We start from the raw sequence: 23,374 nt of genomic DNA, 5'->3' as shown, positions 1-23,374 counted from the left end.
GGAAGGGTTAAGGGCAGTCCAGTTCCCCCTCTGCCTAAGGATCTCTAGGATGTCTGAAAAGGAGACATCCTCAGAGTGGGACCTTGGGGACCCTTCCGAATCCTCCAAGTCGGTATCAAACGTGACTGACTCGGGGGAGTCGACATGTTTCCTCTTACATTTTCTCTTCCGAAGGGGCTCCACCGAATGATCAGGGGAGGCCTCGGAAGTGGAAGATATGCCCAAAGGGGCAACCTGGAGTGTCTGATCTCCACTCTTGGGGTCAGGAGGGTGGACAGAGACCGATGCAGGCACCATGGGGGGAGGAGCAGAAGGGGCCGATCGTGGAGCCGATACAGGAGTCAGCACGCTCCTCATGACCTCGAAGGCGCCCCTGGCAGGCAGAGCAGAGGGTCCCCGATCCGAAGAGACGTGAACCCCTTCCGGCACCAAGAGGGACGGCTCCGAGGCCGAAGGGGCGGAGCTCACCTGCGCCGAAGCCCCGAGAGGGAGAACGGTGTCGGACAAGGGTCCGATGCCACTCGCCCCCTCGGAGCCACAGTGGGAGTCCCGGCGCCCAGATCCTTCCAAGGAAGGAACCAATGAAGAGATCGGAGCTGAAAGGTGTGGTATCGGCTCCGTTTCCAAGATTCGAGCCCCAACCAGCTCCGGCTCCGAACACAAAAGGGGAGTCTGAGGAGGAACTGTTGATGACACCGGGATAGCCACGGTCTGTTGAGAAGGGCTGGTTAACATCTTGGCCAGGGCCTGCGATTTAAGTAGTCTACTGACCACCCTCTCTAAGTCATGGTCGGATAACCTGGAAGACCGAGAGGAATGGGACCTATGGCTCCGTTCCGACTGAAGCAACGGTGACCTTGGAGCCGAGCGAACCGATTCTAGGGAAGGGGACTTGGAACGTTTCTGGCCCAATGACTATTCCGACATTAAAGTCGGAGCCGATAGAGGTCTAGAGGTGTCGGCCCCAGCAGAGCCAAAGAGGAGGCAGATGCTCCGCCCGGCGACTGCTCCGAACTGGGAGCCAGCTGGTTGGCGGGCTTTGAGGATTTCCCCGACTGAGGCTTCGCCGGGGATCCCTCTGGCTTGAGTAGGGGTCTCAAGATAAGCTTGTTCCTACGCTCCTGCAGGACTCTCAGGCTGAAGGCATGACAGACCGAACAGGAGTCCTGCAGGTGTAGGGGACCCAAGCAATAAACGCAAGAAGTGTGACCGTCTGTCAGAGACATCTTCTGACAGCACGAGTCACACTTCTTGAAGCCTGTAACTTTGGTATCTTTGGACATACTGGTCCGGGGATACCAAAGAGAGAAAAAAAAAAAAGTTACACTACTGCTTAAACAAGACACACTCTCACGCCCGCACTAGATAATGTAACAGTAGTGAGCAGAAAACAACCATCACAAAACACCCACACTTGATAAAAATAACTACAACCTCAATAAAAATGATAAGGCTAAACACTACTCCTATAGGTACAACAAAGGGAGGGGGTTAGCCATTAATAGGGAAGGAACAAGGAGGGGGGAGGGGAGAAACTCTAACAGAAAAACGAGTTTCTTAAGTGGGACAAACTAGAGGGATACACAGTACAACTATACTAAAGGTTAAAGAGAAACTAACTCTAAGAAAAATACAGTTAAAATTTAGCTGAAAGATAAAAAAAGATCAATATAACCTGAGCCAGTAAAAAAAAACGCAACCTCGTAACTGAAGCGGCAAACGAGATCTGGGTATCTGACACCTAGCATTGTGGGATATGGGGAGGCCTCGAGCCAGTAAATAGCTCTCGAGCTTTAGTAAAAGGCAGAGTCGGAGCAGAGGATCGGCTCTGAACCCATCCAGCAAGAATGAAGGCGAGATAGACAACTTAACATTATTCTTTCATTTTGGTGATGGTTTCCCCAAAGGTGGTATCCTCTGGGGGGGGGGGGGGGGTCTCCCTCAAAAGATTCATCTGGTGAATAATACTCTTGTGGGGAGGCAATTTGGAAGTGTAAGAAATGGATTCCTCAGAAGAATAATAGGGATCTTGCTCTTCTTCCCCCTCTTGCAAGGTAGGAGGAAGGAGAGAAGAGGCAGAAGCAATCCTAGGACTGAGCAGAGGAAGGGTAGCTGGAGAAGAGGCTGAGGCCCTAAAGGCCAGAAAGGCCTGCATTAAGGTAGAGGTGAAAGAACTGCCAATCTCGCAGGCCTTCTGCAGGTGTAGCCAGATGTTTTCTTTTTTGTTTCTTTTTGACTGGGGTAGACCTAGGCGTAGGCCTGGAGTTGGATGCCTGGGCCAACGGTAAGTGTCTGTTGGAGGGCTCCCGGCAGGAGGCACGGCTGTGTCTGGGTCCCGCTCGACCTCAGCGGTAGCTGGTGTCTGGGTTGGCTTCAGGGATGTGCCGGTTGTCAACTGCAAAGTGGCTTCCTCAGTCACCGTAGAAGTAGACTGGTCTATCGGACATCCCTCAACTCCTAAATCGGAAGCTGGCAGGGCCGTCTGATAGCAGTATTCAGGTCGACTGAGGGCTACCCCTGGAGGGATAACCCAAGTGTGATTACTGTAACAGTGAAACACGAAGAATATCTTTCATACCTCAGTGTGGGACTGCTATGGTTCAGGGAGTTAAGAGGATGAAACGATACAGGAGATGGAAAAAGATGGCCAAGGTCAGAGAGAAACAAAGGAAAAAATAATGGGGGAGGGGGGTAGAATTAAGCCACTGAGATACAAGAGGAACACTAATGGTTTCTTTTAAGAGAAAATCCTTGAAAGAAAGCAAGACTATTCACATAAACAGGAAAGGAAATTGATTAAAAAAGACAACACTTGATGACTAAGTCAGAAGGCAAAGTATTTGCAAAATAGCCTGCAGAAGTCTTGCGCACTAAAGTGACCATTTTACCACAACTGCTGCAATGAAAATAGAGAGGCTTATCACTATAGTACAATACGGCACAGAGGAAGGTTATTTCACAGGTGAGAACTTTTTTGCTTACCAATCAGTCCTAATGTACAACAGCCTTAGACCACCTGTTACGCAAGGACAAACTACCTTTTCTTACCACATACAATGTTCAAAAGTTGCAAACAGGATCTACATTTACTGCACCTTCAGAGCTACAGTACAGCCCACAATTATAATGTAAATAAAATGGTGAAAGGTTGCTTGTAAACATTTTTTTTTTTTTTTTTTTTTTTAGCTAATCTGTGAACCATCTTTACACAAACCTTAAATCTGTTTACCACTGCTCAGAGCAACTTAATCAGATGCTACAGATGAACCATACCAAACAATCCAAAACAGGGACTTTAGGAAAAAAAAAACATTTTTTTCTATTAAAGTTGCAAAATCTCATAACCCACAGCCCAAAGTTCAAGAAATATGAAACACCTTACCCTGCACAGGCCTGTAAACATGCCAACATAGTTGCCAACGTTTCTGGAGGAAGTTGAGAACTTTTGGGCTGGTCTTTATCTGTTGCCAGACCACCCATAATAGAAGGGCAGCGTCTTTTCAGAAAGGTCACACATGCCTGGATAAAAGGCTCCTGAGGAAAAGAATAGGATCTTTAAACTAAATTCATATAAAATGACAAGACACCTCTCCAAAAGACTTGGCAGCAACTTGAATGCAAGCTCAAAAAATTACTACAAAGAGCTATGATGTACTAAATTAAGCGAGAGCAATGCTTTACTGGTTGACGGTAAGCCAAATCATGCTACAAAATTTTGAATCAAAGGCTCTGCAAAATGAACTACTATTCTACAGTAATCAAAAAATTTACCCCATGTTCTCTTATTTTATCTGTCAGCCACTTGTCAAGTTTGAGGTATTCTCGACGAGAAGCCAGTGCAGCGAGGTCAATTACAAAGGCAAATGGAGTACCATTTAGCAGCATTGATAAGGCCTTAAAAGAAAAATACAAAAGTTAGAAGTATGCCCCTTTCTACCTACTTCCTCCAAGCTTTTTACTTGTCAACTTTTCTTTTGCGTGCTCAATACTGTTATAAAAGTAAGACTGCTCAAAGTAGCGATACATTTTCTAATACAAGATCAATATCATAATACAGCCTCTGATCAGTCTGGCTGCAGCAGTGAACCATCTAGTTTATATCCAAGAACAAGGTGGACAGTCCTCCGCCAGCCAAGGGAACCCTCAAGCCCCTGCTTGAACAGTGAAATACCATCTCTTATACACTTAAGTTACTAGTAGCAACCCACAAAAATATTCATACTAGATCAGAGAAAAGTACAGTTGTGTAAAATCTTCCCATAACTTTAGATGTCCTTCTCTTCTATATGCTGCTGAATCCATAACATTAGGGAGTCTGCCTCTGGTTGACTCGTACATCCCCCCCATTCTACAAAAAATAAATGCTACTGTGAAGGTACGTCTGACAGCCCGCATCACAGTGAACGTTGGACAAACGCAAGTCGGGTATAATGTGGACATCAGCACGCATCTATTTCAAAAAGTACAGTTTTGTACCTACCATAAATGTAGATGTTCGAAGATCCACATTGCTGCAGTCCTAACACTTGGGTAGTCCGCTGTCCCAGTCGGCCCGAATACCAAAGTATAAGGCTGACGTCGGTCAGGGCGCATTAGTCTGACGTCAGGACGTCAGGGTACAAATGCGCATGACCGACGTCATATCCTCAGTCTTTTCTTGCCCCAGATGTCAGAAGACCCTAAAAAGATAAGGCCAAAACCAAAAAACACCCAACACTCCTGTACCAAATATATATACAATATATACAAATTACAAAAGTACAACCCCACCCACACAACCACCCCTAAACAGAGGGGAAGGAGGGAGGGTAAATTGGACTGCAGCAATGTGGATCTTCGAACATCTACATTTATGGTAGGTACAAAACTGTACTATGTTCTTCATCCCACATTGCTGCAGTCCTAACACTTGGGTAGAATCCCAAAGCAGAGGTAAGGGAGGCTGGCAAATCATAAAGAAGCTGGAGCTGTCAACATGCCCTGCAAAATAGCCGTGGCAAAACCAGCCCTAGATTTAGAGTAGAGAGGAAGGTGGTAATGCTTAGAGAAAGTATGCACTGAACTCCAAGTAGCTGCCTCCAAAATATCCTTAGTTGCCACCCCTTAGAAATGCTGTTGAAGTGGCAGTAGCCCTAGTGGAATGAGGCCTAATCCCAGCGGAATCTCCTTGCCATGATGGGAATAACAAAATGCAATGCAAAACCCAATCCACTTAGAAATAGTTTGTTTTGACACAGGCTTGCCCTGAGAACTCAAAGCAAAAGAAACAAACTGCTGAGACTGCCTAAAATCCTTAGTCCTGCTTAAATAATAACGCAACTGCCTGTGTACATCTAAAGTGTGCAAAATCTTTTCCCCCTTATTTTGGGGATCTGAATAAAAAGTGGGCAAATGAATAGTTTGGTTTAAAGCCACACTAGAGACCACCTTAGGCATAAAGGAAGGATTAGTACGTAATGATACCCTATCCTTATGGAAAATCAAAAAAGGCTCAACCGCCATAAGGGCCTGCAATTCAGAAACCCTTCTTGCAGAAGTAATGGCCAACAAAAAAGCAGTCTTCCATGACAAGTATTTCAATTCAGCAGTAGCCGCAGGCTCAAAAGGTTGTAGAGTAAGTTTCTCCAACACAAAATTGAGGTCCCAAGCAGGAGTAGGAGCTCTCGTGGGGGTCTTATATTCTTTGCCCCTCTAAGAAATTGCTTGAACAAAGGATGAGAAAACAATGGTGGGTCACAATCATAGTGAGCTGAAATCGCTGCAGCATGAATCTTAATGGAAGAGAAAGACAAACCTTTGTCCAATAACTCAGTAAGATACTGAAGAGCCACACTCAAATTAGGCTCAGAAACCTCCAAATCCTTTGCTGCACTCCAAAATAAAAATCTCTTCCATTTTTCTGCGTACACTTTCCTTGTACTAGGTCTTCTGGCTTCCATAATCACATTCAAAACTTGTTGAGGAAGCTGAGACCTGCTGTGATTCAAAACAGAATATGCCAGGCTGTTAGATGAAGAGAGTGAAGCTTGACATTGAGTAGATGACCGTCCCTCTGAGACAATAGGTGCGGAATCAAAGGTAAAGGCCATGGAGGCTTCCTTACCAGACTCCTCAGTAACGGGTACCAGTGTTGCCGAGGCCAATCTGGAGCTATTAAAATCATCCTTGGCTTGTCTTGTCTGACCTTTAGGAGTACCTTTGGGAGGAGAGGCAGAGGTGGAAAGGCATACACATGAAGATTTTTCCAACTGAAAGAAAGAGCATCCACTTTCCAAGCTGTGTGATGAAACCTTTTCGTGCAAAACTTTGGCAGCTGGTGGTTTAGTGGAGAAGCGAACAGATCTATGTCTGGAGTTCCCCATGACACTGTCAATTTTTGAAATACATGAAGATCCAGTTTCCACTCGTGGGGATCCATGATTTGCCTGCTTAACACATCTGCTAAGGAGTTCTGTGCTCCCGGCAGAAACCTTGCCTGAAAATTTAGTTGCAAGCTGAGCGCAGTCTCCCACAAAATCATTGCTTGCCTGCATAGAGGATAAGAATGAGTTCCCCCTTGTTTGTTGATGTACCACATGACAGTTGTGTTGTCTGTTAGAACCAACACCTGCCCTGGAAGAAGTAACTCCTTGAAAGCCATTAATGCAAACTGGACTGCTAACATCTCCTTCATGTTGATATGTAGATGCTGTAGTCTGGCAGGCCACTTGTCTTGTATCCACTTTCCATTCAGATGAGCTCCCCAAGCTATGTCTGAGGCATCTGTCGTAAGAATTTGACTCGCATCTGGCCGGGTCACAGAGTCCCTTGTTTAGGTGACATTCCTGAGCCCACCACAAAAATTCCCTTTGAATGCAAGGTATTATTTGAATGACAGTGTCCAAATCCTGGCAGTGCTGTGTCCATACATTTTTGAGATACCATTGCAGCTTCCTCATATGCAGTTTGGCATTGGGAAGCAGCAGAATACAAGATGCCATGAACCCTAAGGCTTGAAAGACTGTCCTTGCAGTCAGCCCGGACTGAAGAGATAGTTGATGGAAGTAAAGAGACAGATTCTTTTGTTTGTCCGGGGTTAAAAAGGCCATCTGGGCTGCTGTATTCAGTCTCACACCCAGAAAGCACATGTCTTGAGAGGGTACTAGACTGGACTTTATTTCGTTCACAGAATACCCCAGGCATCTTAGCACTGCTATCACATATTCCAAATGTTGAAAAAGGTTTTCCTTTTCTTGAGCCAGAATCAGGCAGTCGTCCAAGTAAGGATAGATTTGTATGCCTTTTATCCTGAAGTAAGCTATCACTGGAGCCAGAACTTTTGTGAATACTCTGGGCGCAGTAGATAAGCCAAAGGGCAATGCAGAGAACTGATAATGAGAATTCCCAGCTCGAAAACGCAGATACTTCCTGCAACTTAGTCTGATAGGCACATGAAGGTAAGCCTCCTTGAGATCTAAAGTTACCATCCAATGATCTTTTCCCAGCAGAGGTAAAAGCTGTTGCAACGTCAACATCTTGAACTTGGGAATGTCCAGATAAGTGTTGAGGATAGACAAATCCAAAATTGGTCTCCACGTGTTCCCCTTCTTTGGTACTAGGAACAGGCGAGAATAAAATCCTAGGCCCCTTTCTGGCACAGGAACCGGCTGAATGGCCCCTATTTGGAGTAACAGAGAAATTTGCTTGTGTGCCTCTTTTCTTTGTAGAGGAGGAATGTCTGGCATGCCTTTGAAAGGAGGCAAGGTATGGAAATAAAACCTGTAACCGTGGTGAATGATATCCAATACCCATCTGTCTTGGGTAATTAAACTCCAATTTTCTTTGAAAAGTGCCAGCCTTCCTCCCAAAGGTGCTGCCAGACGAGAAGGCTCTGGCAGCTGAAAAGGCAGGTCATTGAGTCTGTTTACGAAAGGACTGACCCCTGCCCTCACCAGAAGACTGAGGAGGTGAACTCCGTGTTCTAGGCCTAAAAGAACCTTGAGCTCTGCCCCTGCCACGCCTAGACCTACCCCTAGACTGGGAATCATAAGAAGGATATGTCCACCCCTTAGTAGGCCAATTTCTACTAAACTTGGAGGCTGAACCTGCAAAAAATCTTTAACAGTCTGCATAGACTTAGCCTTGTCCTCCATTTTCTTTAAAACTGCTTCCACAGGCGAACCAAACAACACATCAGATTGTAACGGAGCATCTAAAATCCTTGTCTTAACATGCTCAGCCAAATTCTGATCCCTCAACCAGGCGTGCCTGCGAAGAACAGAGCCAGTGGCAGCCACCCTCGAAGAGGCCTGTACAGCATCAAAACCACATTGCAAAGAATGCTTACCCACCTGTTCAGAAACATGAACTAAATCCTGCAACTCTTTACACTCAATACCTTCCGCCAGAGCATCCACCTTAGACTTCAATTGTGAAAGGAGATAATTTTGGTATTTTAACATGTGGAACTGGCAATTCAAAGCCCTCATGGCTAAAGTGGAAGAAGTATACACCTTCTTTCCCCATCTATCCAACGCCCTTGCCTCTTTATCAGGAGGAACAGGATTTTTAACAGAAGCCTTAACACCTTTAGGCCCCTGAGAAACGGTTTCTGGGTCTGCCCTAGGACTCTTAAAAAGATACTTATGAGCTTCAGGCACCCTATAATACCTATCCGGTTTAACTGGGGCAGGAGGCAAAGAATCAGGGTTCAGGAAGCCTCTGCAAAACATCTTCCACCACATCCAGAACAGGAGGTATAGCCAAAGGCCTGTGCTGGGGTAAAACAAAATTCCCTTAGCCTTTTCCTGGAATCAGAAAAATCTTGACCTTCCCATTTAAAATGCTCCCTCATGGAATGAAGAGTCTCTGAAAAAGAAAAATCCTCAGGAGGAGAAGCCGAAGGAGTAGAATCATCCACATCAGAATCAGAATAAGGAGGATACTCCTGCAAGTCTTCAGCCGAAGACTCAGAAGCCTCCGAACACGGCTCAAAACTCTCAAGCTCAGGTTCCACCCTAGGCCTCTTAGCAGGAGGGGGCATAGAACCTCTAATCATAGTAATCAAATCTTCTGCCATTTTAAGCATATGTTTCTTAGGCAGAGACCCTGAAGAACTAGGAGAAACCCCCACTGAAGTTAAACCTGGCCTGCCTCTCGAAGAAGCCTTGGAAACAGAAGGGGAGGGCCTAACCACCTTAGGAAGGGAGGGGAGAACAGCTACCTGAGAAGCCCCCTCAGCCTGGCCTACCTCCTGAGAGGAAACATCCTGTAACAGTAAAGTCTCTCCCTGAGACTGCAAAGAGACTTCTGGCAGAACCTCCGGCTCCACCGAGCCCTCTAAAGAACCGACTTCCGGGACAGACGGTTCTTCCAACCTAGGCTTTGCTGCTTTGTCCTTGCGCTTTTTTGACGAAGCGGGCGTCGGAGCATCCGACGGCATTTTATAATTACAACGCTTCCCAAAAACTAACCTGGCACAGTCTAGCCTTCTCTTAATAGTGCGTTTGTTAAATCTAGCACAAGAGCGACATCCAACAACGTCGTGCTCAGGCCCTAAGCAAGGTATACACAAGGTATGGTAATCCCTATGAGGTATCTGCTTCCCACAAGAAATGCAATTATTCACTTTTTCTGACATCCGGTTAAATACTGAGGCAAGAAAAAAACAAAATATTCCCCAACGGGGTACTTAGCCAACTTTGATTCGGTCTGAAACTCCGACTTCAGAAAATTTCAGAACGCCAACCTGCACTCGCAAAACTGCTTCTGCATCGGACCATGCGGCAAAAAAGACTGAGGATATGACGTCGGTCATGTGCATTTGTACCCTGACGTCCTGACGTCAGACTAATGCGCCCTGACCGACGTCAGCCTTATACTTTGGTATTCGGGCCGACTGGGACAGCGGACTACCCAAGTGTTAGGACTGCAGCAATGTGGGATGAAGAACATCTACATGCCGCTGGGAACCAGTGACTATGAAGTGGGTACTCAAGAGTCAAGCAAGCATCAGGGGGAAGGCAGGGTGGGAAACTATACAGTAGTATATAAAAGAGAAAGACATCTAAAGTTATGGTAAGATTTTACACAACTACACTATGTCCTATTAATATGCTGCTGTATTCATAACATGAGGAACAATATAAATGTGCATACTATTGAGGATAGGGAGGGGGAACAGAGATTTTCCACAAAGCTATGAAGAATGCCCCTGTCAAAACCTGCTTAGGACCTGGAAATGACATCCAACTTGTAGCGTTTGGTAAAGATGTGAACAGATGACCAAAAATGGCAGCTTTATCCAAACTCTTAAAGAAGGATAGAGAGGAGGACTCCGCCCTAGTGGAATGTGCCCTCACTGTGAAGGGGAGCCATTTCCCATGGGGTGTAGGCACAAAAGGAAATAGTTTAAGAGATCCAGGAGGAAATGATTTGCTTGGAAAAGGGGTGTCCCAGGGCTCTTGGGTGACAAGAGACAAAGAGCCTAATTGATTTACAAATGGATTTGGTTTTGGCCAAACAGTATCTGAGTTGTCTATGTACATCCAGAGAGTGGAGGATCCTTTCGCTGGAGGTCTTTGTTATGGGAAGAAGGTGGGAAGATTGATGTCCTGATTACGACGAAAGTTCGTTAACCATCTTGGATATGAAGAATTGGTTAGTATATAGGCAAACCCTGTCCTTGAGAAAAACCTTAAGGGGGGGGAGAGGCCATGAGGGTTTGCAGTTCAGAGACCCTTCTGGCTGAAGTAATAGCCACCAAAAGAATGGTTTTCCATGTGCAGTGCTGGAGACTGCAGTCCTTAGCTGGTTCGAAGGGTGGTAAGGTCAGCTTTTCCAATACAAAATTAAGATCCCAAAGAGGGGGAATAGGCTTCCTTGGAGGTCTAATACCGTAAAACATAGTACCCCTTTTAAAAACAGCTTGACTTCTTATCTGGAAGCCAAAGGAGGGGACAGAAACAAACATGCCGAGATAGCAGATAAATGTGCCTTAATGGAAGAATATGACAAGCCAGTGTTAATCAGTTCACACAGGTAAGACAGAACCAGTGAATGAAGTTGTCGTTTTAGACACCAAACAGAAAACCTTTTCCACTTGGATAGGTAGAATTTTCTAGTAGTGGGTCTTCTGGTCTCCTGTAAAACCTGAAGCACATCTTTGGTATAAAGGTGTCTAAATGGAATGTCTAAATGGAATCCATGCCCTATCACTCACAGCGTAAGATTCCAGGTGGATATTTGGGAGTGTATGAGTGTTCTTTTCTTCTGTGTGAGTAGGTCCATCCTGAAGGGTAACGTGGTGACTGCCCTTCAGTAAATGTAGAAGGGGGAACCAGTGCTGCCTTTGCTGAAAGGGAGTTCACCAGCAAGATTTGAGGTTCTTTCTGAATCTTCAGCAGAATGTTTTGTATGAGGGAAGGGGGGGGGAATGCATAAGCGAACATCCCCTATAATGGGAAGGAAAAAGCATCCACCTTCCATGCCCGATGGGCGAGTATCCTGGTGCAGTAAGTTGGGAGCTATCTGCGCATGGGGGAGGCAAACAGGTTTACCCGAGGTATATTCCATCAATGGACCAGGTCCAGGAATACATCCCTGTTTAACATCCATTCGTGGGATGGAGTCATGGACCTTAGTGCATCTGCCATCACATTCTCGGTAGCGGGTATGTAAACGGCTAGAAGGGATACTTTGTCTATGATGGTCCATCTCCCATGTCTGCAGATCTAGTCTGTATAGCAGGTAGGGCTTTGCCCTCCCCTGTTTGTTGATGTACCACATTACAGTGGTGCTGACTGTGTGCCGTCTCAGCACTCCTGGGAAGATTTGAGCCTTGAAGATTCAGAAGGCAAATATCAAGGCTTTCATCTCCTTGACGTTGATGCATTTCCTCTGTTGAGGAAGGGTCCATGTGTCTCTCCCTCTCCAGTCTCCTAAAGATGCCCCCCAACCAGAGTCTGAAGCACCTATTTACAGATCCTGATTGGGGGGAAGGGATTGTAGGGGGAGACCTGGACTGACATAAATCTGGGCAATCCACAACTTTAGTTCCCTCGACAGGCAGGGAAGTAGGGGCAACAAACAGCAGAAGGTGCAGGTGTTTTTTCCAGACTGTCCTTAAGTACCACTGAAATTTCCTCATGTAACCTTGCTAAGGGTATCATCTGAATAGTGGAGGCCATGAATCCCAGGAGCCTCAGAAACTCCCTGGTCGATATGGTTTGGAGAGAAAATTCCCAGAAAATAAGAGGTGAGGGACAGAATCTTGTCTAGACGGAGACAGGCCATCATCTGTTCTATGAGAATCCTGCATCCTAAGATAAGAGTTTTGAAGGTTTGTGGTAAACCCCAGGCATCTCAAAAGGGAGATGGTGTAGTCCAGGTGTTGTTGGACCATCTGTGGGGAAGATGCCTGGGATGAGAATACGGTCCAGATGAGGGGAGAGTTGGATGATCTGCATTTTAGCAAAGGCAATGACTGAGGCTAGACACACTGAACATTCTTAGGGCTGTAGAGAGACCAAATGGCAAAGCACAGAACTGAAAATGCACAGAACCCACTGAAAAGCGAAGGAATTTCCTGAAGAGTGGATGGATGTGCAGTTAGGCATTCTTAACATCTAAGGACACTACGTAGGCCTGAAGAACGATCAGTGGAAGGAGAGTAGGAAGGGTCAGCATGGGAAAGGAGGGGACCTTGAGAAAGGTATTCAGATGAGACGGATCCAAGATGGGTCTCCAGGAACCTTCTTTCCTGGGGACCAAGAATATTCTGGAATAGAAACATTTCCTCTTAACTCTAGGGATACCTCTTGGCAAGTACCTTGAGAAAGCAGGGCATGCAGGACGGGAGGAAAGTAAACAATTTGGTTTCAAAGGGATCGAGGACTGCCTCTCAAGGTTGGTCTGGACTCCCACACCATGAAATAACCTTGCATGACTGAAAGGACCCAAGAGTCCTGGGTCATCTGTTTCCAAGCAGGGAAGAACAGGGGAGAGGTGCAGGGAGATAGGGGTAGCTGGGTTTTGGGACTGGTAGTCACAGACCAGCAGGTTTGGCCTGAAAGGGCCGTCTGAGCAGGAGCAGAGGGAGAAGACCTGGAAAGTGTCTGCTTCCTGGAACCTTTTTTCCCCTTTGAGGACATATGTCTAGAAGGTCTTCTCACAAAGGTTGCTTTTGCAGGGTAATTCAACTAGAATCAAGGAACTGGGGACACAAATATGTGCCTTAGGTCCTGAAGTTCTTTTCCCTTCTCCTGAAGGGCCTTAAAGAGCTCAGCAGCTGCTGTACCAAACAAAGCTTTGTTATCCAAAGGTGCATCCAGTTTAGATTTTGTGTCATCTGGTAAAGGATGTAGCCTAAGCCAGCAGTATCGCCAGATTACAGAACGTGAGGCCGCAGCCCTTGCTGAAGCTTCCACTGCATCATAACTACACTTTACAGTGTCTAGCAAGTTGACTGCAGGAATTTGGCAGGTTAGAGATATTAGCTTTATTGGAGGAATCAGGTAGGTCATTCAAATGTTTAACGGCATCCGTGAGGAGGGTCAAGGAGTATTTGGCCATACGAGTTTGATAGTTTATGACTCTCATAGCTAAGTTAAGAGGTATACAGTTTTTTTGCCCAGTCTTTCCATTATTCTACCTTCCTTATCCGAAGGGAGTAAGGAAGTGGAGGGAAAAAGCTTAATGGTTTTGTCTGCAGCCACAGAAATACATGATGGATCTGCAGAAGGGCCTTGAAGAGGAATTTGGCATCTTTGGGGACTTTATAAAATCTGTCTGGATGCTTGGGTGCAGGCAGCTGGAAATCAGGAGACTCTGAAGCACTCAGGAAGGAATCCAAAAATGCAGGATGTATAGGAGGAACCGCAGACAAGTTTGAGAACTCCACTTGTAAGAGGTCATACCAACTCTTTTGGGTCTCAGTAACCTGACTGCAGTCCCATTTAAAGTCTTTCATTTGAACTATTGTCTCTCCAAATGAAATGACTTCCCCAGGGGAATCAGTTCCATTTGACCACTCTGGGGAAGCATACCCCAGAGAAAAAGCTTGGTGCAAGCAAGAGATTAATCCCCTTAAGTATCCTCTTCGTTAGAGGAAATATCATGCAACACTTTACTTTTTGGAATAGAAACTAAAAGGGCAGAGGCAGGACCCAAGCTCTGGCAAAAGGCCAAGATGGCATTAGGTAGGCCTTGGCTGAAGGCCTGCCAGCCAGGGGTTTGGTCAGACAATACGGTCAGCTGAGAAGGAGCAGTACATTTTTTCTGCCATTTCTTTTTGGGTGTGTCCAATACAAAAGGAAGTGTCTGAAATTCAATGAAAAGGAGGAGGGCCGGACATTGGGTGACATTCTACAAATTCCAAAAATGTCTTCCCAAACAATGATTGGGGAAACCCCACGCAGGCTCTCACAGATGAGTCTTGCCCCCCCCCCCCCTCCACGCCAGAGTCTTATGCCTGCATATCCTTCTAGGACATGCTGGCAACCTCAACAACCCCCCCCTTGTACAAGTCAGTAGAATGTCTGCAGATACAGACTCGGACTCCAGGCCTTCACCGGCCTTGAGAGATGAGGTTGGAATAGAGCCTGCAGTCGTATGATCAGGTCTAGACTGTGTGGCCTTTTTCGAGGGCGGCTCATCAGAAGTTCCAGACATTGGGTCCATGTCTTTAGCCAAGTGTTTCAAACACTGATTCTCTAGGCAAAGTTTTAAAGCAGCCAGACAGCTCCTAAGAGTTTAATGTACAAATACCCACCAGATCTCACAAGTGGTATGGTCGTTGTCTTAGCCTAGACGGAATAGGCAGAGCTCATGTGAGTCGTCATGTGGAATCTGCCCTCCACACAGACACTCACCCTTCTACCAGGCATTAACCCTCAACACAGTAGCAAGAAATTAACAAAAACCCCTATGGGGTACTTATCTGAACGCATACAAGCACGAAGTCACGATTCCAAATGAGCGACGACTGCAGCTGGCAGTCACAGGTGGCAGAAAAGTTCAGAGGTAGGTGTGTGCCGACATCAGCTTTATGCCCAGTGTCCATTTATGGCAGACATTCGCAGAGTGATTCAGGCTGCCGCATGTACCTTCACAGTAGCAATTATATTTTTGTAGAAAGGCCGGATGTACGAGTCAGAGAAAGACTCCCTCATGTTATAGATAAAGCAGCATATGAACACTACATCCGCATTTCTGTATGTCATCTAAAGACATTAAAATATAAAACTTCCTCTTTAAAGATGAAGTACACATTTTTATACCATTTCTTTTTGTTACAATTATGTTATCTTGAAACGTGGGCTTTCGTATTTTAAAGTGTGTATTTTTTTACTTCAGTGGACCTATATTTATTAAGTTTAATAAATTGGTGTTTACTACATACTGAGCAACTGTCCAATTACTACCTGATTTCATATCGCCCAGCCCCACCCTCAAGTTCTGTACTAGTAGGGAGAAATACTTGGTAGGGGGTAGCATGTTTTCTGTAGTCTGCAGCAGGCTTTATTACAGAGTAACCAGACTACAGCACAAGCAGTCAGACAAAAAATCAATAAATACGGCTATACTCAAGTGAAAGGTAACAAAAGTATGAAAGAACAGGATAAGATTCTTAGCAAGGTGTAAAGTGCTTCATATACAGTATAGTGAAACAGTTGAAAAACTAACATAGAAGAGGGAAGAGATCAACAAACGTACTTGGATCTGATGAGAAGTGGAAAACACAGTTGCAAGTGGTTAAAACTTTCTCAGGTGATACAAGAATGACATCTGGTCCTGATAAATGTACAAATACAATGTTTAAAGCAAGAATGCTGCAATACCAAGAATGCAGTTGCATGGGTTTCTTTCCTGCGTGATCCCCCCCCCCCCACTTGTGATTAACTACAGTACACATTTTCCACTTCATACACTGAAGCTGACTATCGTAACTAAATAAAACTCCAGGAAGCAAGAACTGACACCCTACAGCTTTTCTGTTGTAATAGTTGCATGGGCTTCTTTCCTGCGTGACCCCCCCCCCCACTTGGGATCAATTACAATACACATTTTCCACTTAATCCGCTGAAGTGGACTATCGTAACTAAATAAAACTCCAGGAAGCAAGAAAGTATAGTTGTGTACACTTACTATAAATGTAGATGTTCGAGTGTGTTCACTGTTGCAGTCATTACATTTGGGTAATCTGCTGGCAGGTTGCCCTCAGTTGGCCTGATTAACAAAGTCTTGGGTCCTGTGTCAGTTGCAGTCTCTTCTTCCACGACGTTAGGACGTCAGGGGTATAAAACATGCAGCCGATGTAATTACATCAGTTTTTCTTGCCCCAGATGTCAGGTGCCCCCCAAATGGGTAGCAAAATACATACACACACACATATATACATACATATATATATATATATATATATATATATATATATATACACACACATATATATATATATATATATATATATATATATATATATATATATTTATATATATATACATATATATATTTATATATAAAATTAGAAACACAAAAATATACATCCGAACAAAAGCAAATAAACCAAAAAGGCTTTTAAGCATAGTAAGAAAGAAGAGGTATAGTAAAAGAAAAAAGTACAGTTGTGTACACATACCATAAATGTAGATGTTAGAGTATCTTCACTGTTGCAGTCATCACTGTAGGGTTCTTCCTGTCGGCAGGCAGCCCTCGGTCGGCCACAACCCCAAAGTCTGGGTCCGGCGTCGGCTGTTCAGTCATGCTCCCTGACGTCAAACCGCCAGGAGTACAAAGCTGCCAGCCGACGCCATGTTCTCCAGTTTTTCTTGCCCCACATGTCAGGTGCCCAAAAGTGAAGGCTAATAGTAAAACAAAAAAGTAACATACAACAAACCCCATACCCTGTAGCAAATACACCTCAGAAGAAGGGTGAAGTAGGAAACCACACTAATGAAAGTATAAGAAGGGACAGGAGGGTGGGTAACCCGGACTGCAACAGTGAAGACACTCGAACATCTACATTTATGGTAAGTGTACACAACTGTACTATGTTCATAGTGTTTCAATGTTGCAGTCATCACTGTAGGGTTGAATCCCATAGCTGAGATAAAGGGTGGTGGTTATAGAGTAAAAGGGGCAGCTAGAAGGCCCTGCAAGACTGCAGAAACAAAGCCTGCTCTAGACTTAGAGTAAAGAGGGAGATTATAGTGCTTAGAGAAAGTATGCACTGAACTCCAAGTTGCAGCTTCCAAAATATCTTTGGTAGGTACTCCCCTGAGAAAGGCAGCTGATGTAGCAGCAGCTCTGGTAGAGCGAGTCCTAATTTTTCCTGGGATTTGTTTTCCATGATGAGTAACAAAATCTGATTCCATGAGCAATCCATTTAGAAATGGTCTGTTTTGAAATAGCTTTGCCATGGGAATTTGTTGCATAAGAAACAAACAGTTGCTGTGTTTTCCTGATATCCTTGGTTCTGTCCAGGTAAAAACGAAGTTGCCTGTGTACATCCAAGGAATGCAAGATCCGTTCCCTCTTGTGGATTAGTGAAAAAAGTTGGCAGGTGAATAGTTTGATTTAAAGCCACTTTGGAAACCACTTTAGGCATGAAAGTAGGATTAGTCCTTAAAGACACCCTATCTTGGTGAAAAATAATATAAGGTTCCACATCCATGAGTGCTTGTAACTCCGAGACTCTCCTGGCTGAAGTCAAAGCCAGTGGGATAGCTGTCTTCCATGATAAATACTTAATATCAGATGTGGCAGCAGGCTCCAAAGGAGGCAGAGTGAGTTTTCCAGAACATAGTTGAGGTCCCAGGCAGGTATAGGGGGTGTCCTAGGGGGTCCTTAAATTCTTTGCTCCTCTGAGATATTGTTTCAGAAGTGGATGCGAAAAGATTGGAGGATCTGTATTGTAATGTGCAGAGATAGCTGAGGCACGTATTTTTATGGAGGAGAAGGATAAACCCTTATGTAGTATGTCTGTCAGGTAAAGTAAAATCAGTGGGATATTAGGAATGAGAGGATCCGAATCCTGAGCATGCATCCAGGTGCAAAATCGCTTCCATTTACCTGCATACGATTTTCTAGTGCTAGGTCGTCTGGCTTCTAAGATGACATCCATGACCTGTTTGGGAAGGGTAGGATAAATCATAGACCCTGAATTCGCCAAGCTGCCAAGCTGAGAGTTTTGATATGAGAGTGCAGAACCTGGCCCTGGTGTTGGGACAATAGATTTGGAATCTGAGGTAAAATCCAAGGAGGCTCCTGGGATACATTCATCAGTGTTGAGTACCCAAATTGACAAGGCCAATTTGGGGCCAGTAAAATCATCTTGGGTTTGTCCTGCTTGATCTTTAATAACACCCACGGAAGAAGAAGTAGTGGAGGAAAGGCATACCCCGAGAGGTTTCTCCAACTGAATGAAAGTGCATCCACTTTCCATGCTAGTTTGTGAAATGTCATTGTGCAAAAAATCTGTAACTGGTGGTTGAGGGGAGGATGCAAATAGATCCATGTCCGGGCAGCCCCAGGCTTCTGTAACCATCTTGAATATTTAGGTGTCTAGCATCCACTCGTGTGGGTCTGACAGGTTCCTGCTCAGGCTGTCTGACGGAATATTTTGCTTCCCTGGCAGGAACTGAGCTTGTAGATCCACTTTGCAAGCTAGAGCTGTGTTCCATAGAGTCATGGCTAGTCTGCAAAGGGGGTAGGGAGTGTGAACCCCCTTGCTTGTTTATGTACCACATAACTGTGGTGTTGTCTGTCCGCATCAGTAGTTGTCCTGGTTGTAGAAGATCCCTGAAAGCCAAGAGGGCATTCTGTACAGCTAACATCTCTTTTAAATTGATATGTAAGTGCTTCTGATCCTTTGTCCAAAAACCTTGCAGGCCTTTCCCCTGCAAGTGGGCTCCCCATGCGTAATCCGAGGCGTCAGTGGTTAACACTTGGCTGGCTGGAGGCAAACTGAAGGCTTTCCCTTTGTTGTGAAGAAATGCCATGGTCCACCAATGGAATTCCTTTTGTAGGCAAGGCAAGACAGCAATCTGTGTCTAGACTGTGGCAATGCTGGACCATACACTTTTTAGGTACCATTGTATTTTTCTCATATGTAGTCTTGTATTTGGTATGAGAAGGATGCAGGAGGCCATGTAACCCAAAGCCTGCAGGAATTTCCTTGCAGTTAGCTGAGACATTAACGCCAAGGTTTTGAAAGTTGAAGCCAGCTGTAGTTTTTCGGATGTCAGGAATGCCCTCTGGGTTGTTGTGTTTAGAAGAGCACCCAGAAAAGTTATCTGTTGTGTGGGTGTCAAATTTGACTATGTTCACAGAGAATCCCAGGTACTTGAGTAGATTTTGAACAAATTCCAGGTGCTGGAGTAAGACATCCTTGCTGTCTGCTTGAATGAGGCAGTCGTCCAGATAAGGGTAAATTTGAATTCCCTTGAGTTTGCAATAAGCTACTACTGGTGCCAGGCACTTGGTGAAGACCCTGGGTGCAGTAGACAAGCCAAAGGGCAGCGCAGAGAATTGGTAATGTTTCGAGCCGGCCTTGAACCAGAGGTATTTTCTGCACTCCTGCCTGATAGGGATGTGTAGGTAAGCCTCCTTTAAATCCAATGTCACCATCCATGCATTTTTGCTCAACACTGGCAGGAGCTGCTGCAGAGTAAGCATCTTGAACTTTGGTATCTCCAGGAAAGTATTTTAGACCGACAGATCCAGGATGGGTCTCCATGAATTTTGTTTTCTGGGAACTAGAAAGAGCCTTGAGTAAAAGCCTTGCCCCGTCTCTGATTGTGGAACCAGTGCTATGACCCTCACAGCCATGAGGGATCCCACCTGGTTTAATGCCTCTGCCCACTGGTGTTTTGGTAGGTTTGGCCATCCATTTGGTCTTGGCAAGGTATGAAAGTGGAATTTGTAACCTCTTGAAACTACATCCAGAACCCACTTGTCTTGGGTTATGCAAGTCCAATTTTGTTGAAAAAGAGAGAGTTTTCCTCCTAGAAGGGCTTCCAGGAGAGAAGTTCCTGTAGCCATGCAGGGGGAGTCATTGAGCCAGTTTTCTATAAGATTAAGGTCTGCCCTCTCCACCCCTGGGGGTGGAAGCACTCCACTGTCTAGGTCTGTAAGAGGTCTGTGCTTGGGTCCTCCCTCTGGAATGCCTATATCTACCCCTCTGAGGCCTGTCCGAGCTGGGAAAGGACCAATTTTTACTTGGCCAATTTCTGCTAAATCTTGGGGGCTGAACTTGTAAGAAATCCTTAACTGTTTGCATGGATTTTGCCTTATCCTCCATTTTCTTTATCACCTCTTCAGCCTTAGACCCAAACAAAACATTATGCTGAACAGGAGCATCAGTAACTTATCTTTCACTTGATCAGGTAAGTTTTGTTCCTTTAACCAAGCATGCCTTCTGACTGTGCCATTGGCAGCCGCCCTGCATGAAGCCTCCAAGGCATCAAACACACAGTGTAAACCATGCTTCCCCACTTGCTCAGTAGCATGCATCAAATAGTTAATTCCTTATTATCTGCACATGCAGAAATGGTACCTAGTTTTTGTTTCATAACAGACAGCAGGAATTGCTGATATTTTAGCTTATGAAATTGACAATTTAAAGCCCTAATAAAGTAGCAGAAGTGTACACTTTTTTGCCCCATCTCTCCAAAGCTCTAGAATCCTTAACTGTCGGAATAGGGTTTTTAGCAGAGGCGGCCTTAACACCCTTAGGACCCTGAGAAATGGTTTCTGGATCAGCAGTAGGAATTTTGTAAGGGAACTGGTGAAAGTCAGGGACCCTGTAATATCGGTCAGGCTTAGCAGGGGTTGGAGGAAAGGAGTCAGGAGTTAAATTAGCCTCAGAAAAGGCATCATCCACAATATTCAAAATAGGAGGAATAGCCAGGGGTCTATTTTGGGGAAGAAGGAAATCCCTAAGCCTTCTCTTAGAGTCAGAGTACTCCTGTCCTTCCCAGTGAAAATGTTCCCTCATGTCAGGTAAAGTTGCCCCAAAAGAAAAATCCTCAGGGGGAGAAGCTGATGGAATGGATTCCTTAGCATCAGAATCCTCATAAGGAGGGAAAGTATATTCCTGTTCAGAGGAAGACACTGAAGAAATAGATGCCTGATCAGAGGATTCATAATCCAATCCTTGCCTTGGCCTTTTGTCTGGAGGGGGATGTGAGCCCCTAATCATGGTTAGTAAGTCCGCCGCCATTTTAAGTAGCTGTTTCTGAGATTTAGGTCACGGATCAGAAGAGGCCTGGGCTGGTGTCTTAGATTAAGGAGTCTTTGCCTTTGTCTTTGGCTGCCTTTATCAGAAGCAGAGTAGGCCTGAAAACCCCATCAGAAGCCTGTACCTGCACAGCGGCTCCGGACCCATCCGAGGGAGCATTGTCAGAAGGTCCTGCAGCTGGAGTACTCAAAGGCCTAGTTGGCTCCTCGTGGGAGTTAGGTTCGGCAATCGGATCTGAAGTGGCCAAAGACCAAGGCTGCGAAAGCGCTTCACTGACTATGGCCGAACTTGTAGCTGGTTCTGCTTGTAAAACGTAGTCTGATTTGGACCTTGGAGGCCTGTCCTTATCCTTGCGTCGTTTGTGAACTCCGGTAGTCGGAAGCGTGTCAGACGACATTTTATAATTAAATCGCCTGCCAAAGTAGTGAAAAGCAAAATCGTACCTCCGCTTAATAATACGTTGGTTAAATCTAGCACAAAACCGACAACTAGCTACGTCGTGGTCAGGGCCTAAACAAGGAATACAGTAAGAGTGGAAATCCTTATGAGGTATTTGCTTCCCACAAGAAATGCAATTAACTTTTTCTGACATCGGACTGGAGCAAGAAAAAAGTTTCCCCAACGGGGTACTTAGCTTTGTGAAGAAGTCAGTCTTCGGACTTAAGCACCAAAAAGCATCAGGAGTCAGCCGACCGGCACTTGCGAACTGCTTCCACCGCACGGCAAGAAAGACTGGAGAACATGGCGTCGGCTGGCAGTTTTGTACTCCTGGCACTCTGACGTCAGGGAGCATGACTGAACACCTGACACTGGACCCAGACTTTGGGATTCTGGCCGACCGAGGGCTACCTGCCGGCAGGAAGAACCCTACAGTGATGACTGTAAAAGTGAAACACGATGAACATCAGGGGGTTGGAGGGAGGGTAACCAGGACTGCAATAGTGAATACACTTGAACATCTACATTTATGGTAAGTGTACACAACTGTACTATGTTCATCGTGTTTCACTGTTGCAGTCATTACATTTGGGTAGATTCCCAAAGATAAGGTTGGGAGGATGGATTTATACAGCATTAGGAACAGCGATAAGGCCCTGCAAAACAGCAGTGGCAAAGCCAACTCTGGATTTAGAGAAAATTGGTAAGTGATGATGCTTGGTGAAAGTATGAACTAAACTCCAGGTAGCAGCTTCTAGAACATCCCTGGTAAGAACACCTCTGAGAAAGGATGCTGAAGTAGATGCAGCCCTGGTGGAATGAGATCTGATCCCCTGGGGGATAGGTTTTCCATGGTGCTTATAACAGAAATTAATACAATGGCTTATCCATTTAGAAATAGTTTGCTTTGAAATAGCCTTCCACTCTGCCCCTGCAGCAAATGCTACCAGCAGTTCAAATTTTCTTTAAGATTTAGTCCTGTCCAAATAGAATCTAAGTTGTCTGTGTACATCCAATGAATGTAGAATCCGGTCTCCCTTGTTCTGTGGATTGGGAAAGAAAGTTGGCAAATTAATGGACCGATTAAGAGCCACATTGGATAACACCTTGGACATGAATGATGGATTGGTCCTTAGTGACACCCTGTTCGCATGAAAGATGATGAAAGGCTCCACTGTCATAAGGGTCTGTAATTCAGATATCCTTCTAGCAGAAGTGATTGCTAAAAGGAAGGCTGTTTTCCAGGAAAGAAATTTTAAGTCTGCAGTTGCAGCTGACTCGAAAGGAGGTACAGGGAGTTTCTCCAATACAAAGTTAAGTTCCCAGGCAGGGGTTGGAGCTCTCCTTGGTGGTCTCATGTTTTTGACCCCTCTGATATTGCTTCAGAAGAGGATGAGAGAAGGGGGGGGGGGTTGTGTTGTAATGAGCTGAAATGGCTGAGGCATGGATTTTTATGGAAGAAAAGAAAGTACAGTTTTGTACCTACCATAAATGTAGATGTTCGAGGATCCACATTGCTGCAGTCATAACCTGTGGGTAGTCCGCTGTCCTGGGTCGGCCCGAATACCAAAGTGTTAGGCTGGCGTCGGTCATGGTCGCTCAAAGCTGACGTCAGTACGCAGCAGTACTTAAGCGCATGACCGACGCCATATCCTCAGTCTTTCTTGCCCCAGATGTCAGAAGGCCTAAAAAGGAAAGTTCATAGCCAAAATAGTA

General features: G+C 45.2%; 1 protein-coding gene across 1 annotated transcript in view; it reads right to left on the bottom strand.

Annotated features, from left to right (window-relative positions):
- The window catches only part of CNOT1 (CCR4-NOT transcription complex subunit 1), a 4,219,019-nt gene that overhangs the window by 2,531,841 nt on the left and 1,663,804 nt on the right, over positions 1–23,374 (bottom strand). The window contains exons 14-15 of the mRNA XM_044079520.1: positions 3,772–3,894; positions 3,383–3,534 (exon numbers count right to left, since the gene is read on the bottom strand). Of these exons, the coding sequence (XP_043935455.1) occupies positions 3,383–3,534; positions 3,772–3,894 (275 nt within the window). The remainder of the gene's footprint in view (positions 1–3,382; positions 3,535–3,771; positions 3,895–23,374) is intronic.

This window comes from Protopterus annectens, chromosome 8.part0 (genome assembly GCF_019279795.1).
Source record: "Protopterus annectens isolate FY-2018-M chromosome 8.part0, PAN1.0, whole genome shotgun sequence".
NCBI lineage: Eukaryota > Metazoa > Chordata > Ceratodontiformes > Protopteridae > Protopterus > Protopterus annectens.
This window is presented reverse-complemented; position numbering and strand designations above follow the sequence as displayed.